Source organism: Mastomys coucha, unplaced genomic scaffold (assembly GCF_008632895.1).
Source record: "Mastomys coucha isolate ucsf_1 unplaced genomic scaffold, UCSF_Mcou_1 pScaffold15, whole genome shotgun sequence".
Lineage (NCBI taxonomy): Eukaryota > Metazoa > Chordata > Mammalia > Rodentia > Muridae > Mastomys > Mastomys coucha.
This window is the reverse complement of record NW_022196897.1, coordinates 63,841,902-63,842,915: the sequence shown is the minus strand read 5'-3', so window position 1 is coordinate 63,842,915 and position 1,014 is coordinate 63,841,902. Positions and strand designations below refer to the sequence as shown.

The 1,014-nt window shown below is 49.4% G+C and overlaps 1 protein-coding gene across 21 annotated transcripts in view; it reads left to right on the top strand.

Moving 5' to 3' along the window:
- Window positions 1-1,014, top strand: part of Ttn (titin) — a 269,568-nt gene that overhangs the window by 140,210 nt on the left and 128,344 nt on the right. For 19 of the 21 annotated variants that reach the window (XM_031370735.1, XM_031370732.1, XM_031370730.1 and 16 more), the window contains 6 exons: window positions 18-81; window positions 178-261; window positions 372-455; window positions 569-652; window positions 762-845; window positions 929-1,012. The exons of 1 other annotated variant lie outside the window; for it this stretch is intronic. In XM_031370735.1, coding sequence (XP_031226595.1) covers window positions 18-81; window positions 178-261; window positions 372-455; window positions 569-652; window positions 762-845; window positions 929-1,012 — 484 coding nt within the window. The remainder of the gene's footprint in view (window positions 1-17; window positions 82-177; window positions 262-371; window positions 456-568; window positions 653-761; window positions 846-928; window positions 1,013-1,014) is intronic. One more of the 21 variants, XM_031370728.1, reaches the window with a different exon arrangement.

The following is a 1,014-nucleotide window of genomic DNA, read 5'->3' as shown; positions in this document are numbered from 1 at the left end:
CTGAGGAGCCTAAAGAGGTCATCCCTGAAAAGAAAGTGTCCCTGGTGCCTCCTAAAAAGCCAGCAGCCCCACCTGCCACAGGTACTTGTCCCTGGCCTGAGGTTTCACAGCACCTATCTCTTGTCCTACATCCTACTAGTCAGGCAGCCTAATGTAGCTTTACTGATCTCTTTTAAGTGCCTGAGGCACCTGAAGAGGTCTTTTCTGAAGAGGAAGTGCTCCTGGTGCCCCCTCAAGAGCCAGCAGCCCCACCTGCCAAAGGTATTTCTCACAAACTTTAGGGTTCATGAGATCTTACTCTTGCACTCTTGAAAATATTTCTGCCTGCTACTCTTCTAAGCCTAAGTGGACTTTCACTGATCTCTTTGAAGTGCCCGAGGCTCCCAAAGAAGTTGTTCCTGAAAAGAAAGTATCCATGGTGCCTCCCAAAAAGCCAGAAGCCCCACCTGCCAAAGGTACTTACTTGCCCCTGGCCTGCGGCTTCTTAAGACAAAGCTCTTCTACTCTAGAAAACATTTTGTCCTGGTGGTGTCCTGTGTCTTAAATGTGCTCACTAATCTCTTCCAAGTGCCAGAGGCACCCAAGGAAGTTGTCCCTGAGAAGAAAGTGCCAGTCGCACCTAAGAAAAAGCCAGAAGCCCCACCTGTGAAAGGTATTTGCTCTTGACCTTTGGCATCATAGCTCTAAGTCTTCCTCTCTTGAAAGAAAGCTGTCCCAGGGCCATCACTGGTCCTAAGGACAACTCCACTCTCTCTTTCAAGTGCCAGAGGCACCCAAGAAAGTTGTCCCTGAGAAGAAAATGCCAGGAGCAGCTCCTAAAACGCCTGAAGCCCCAGCTGCTGAAGGTAGCCACCCCTATGTCACTGAGCTTGGTGGTGTCTGTTCGTGTTTACTCTGTCTAATCATGGAACTACTAATATCTTTAAAGTACCTGAGGTGCCAAAGGCAGCTGTTCCCCAAAAGAAGATCCCTGAGGCCATTCCCCCCAAACCAGAAAGTCCTCCCCCTGAAGGT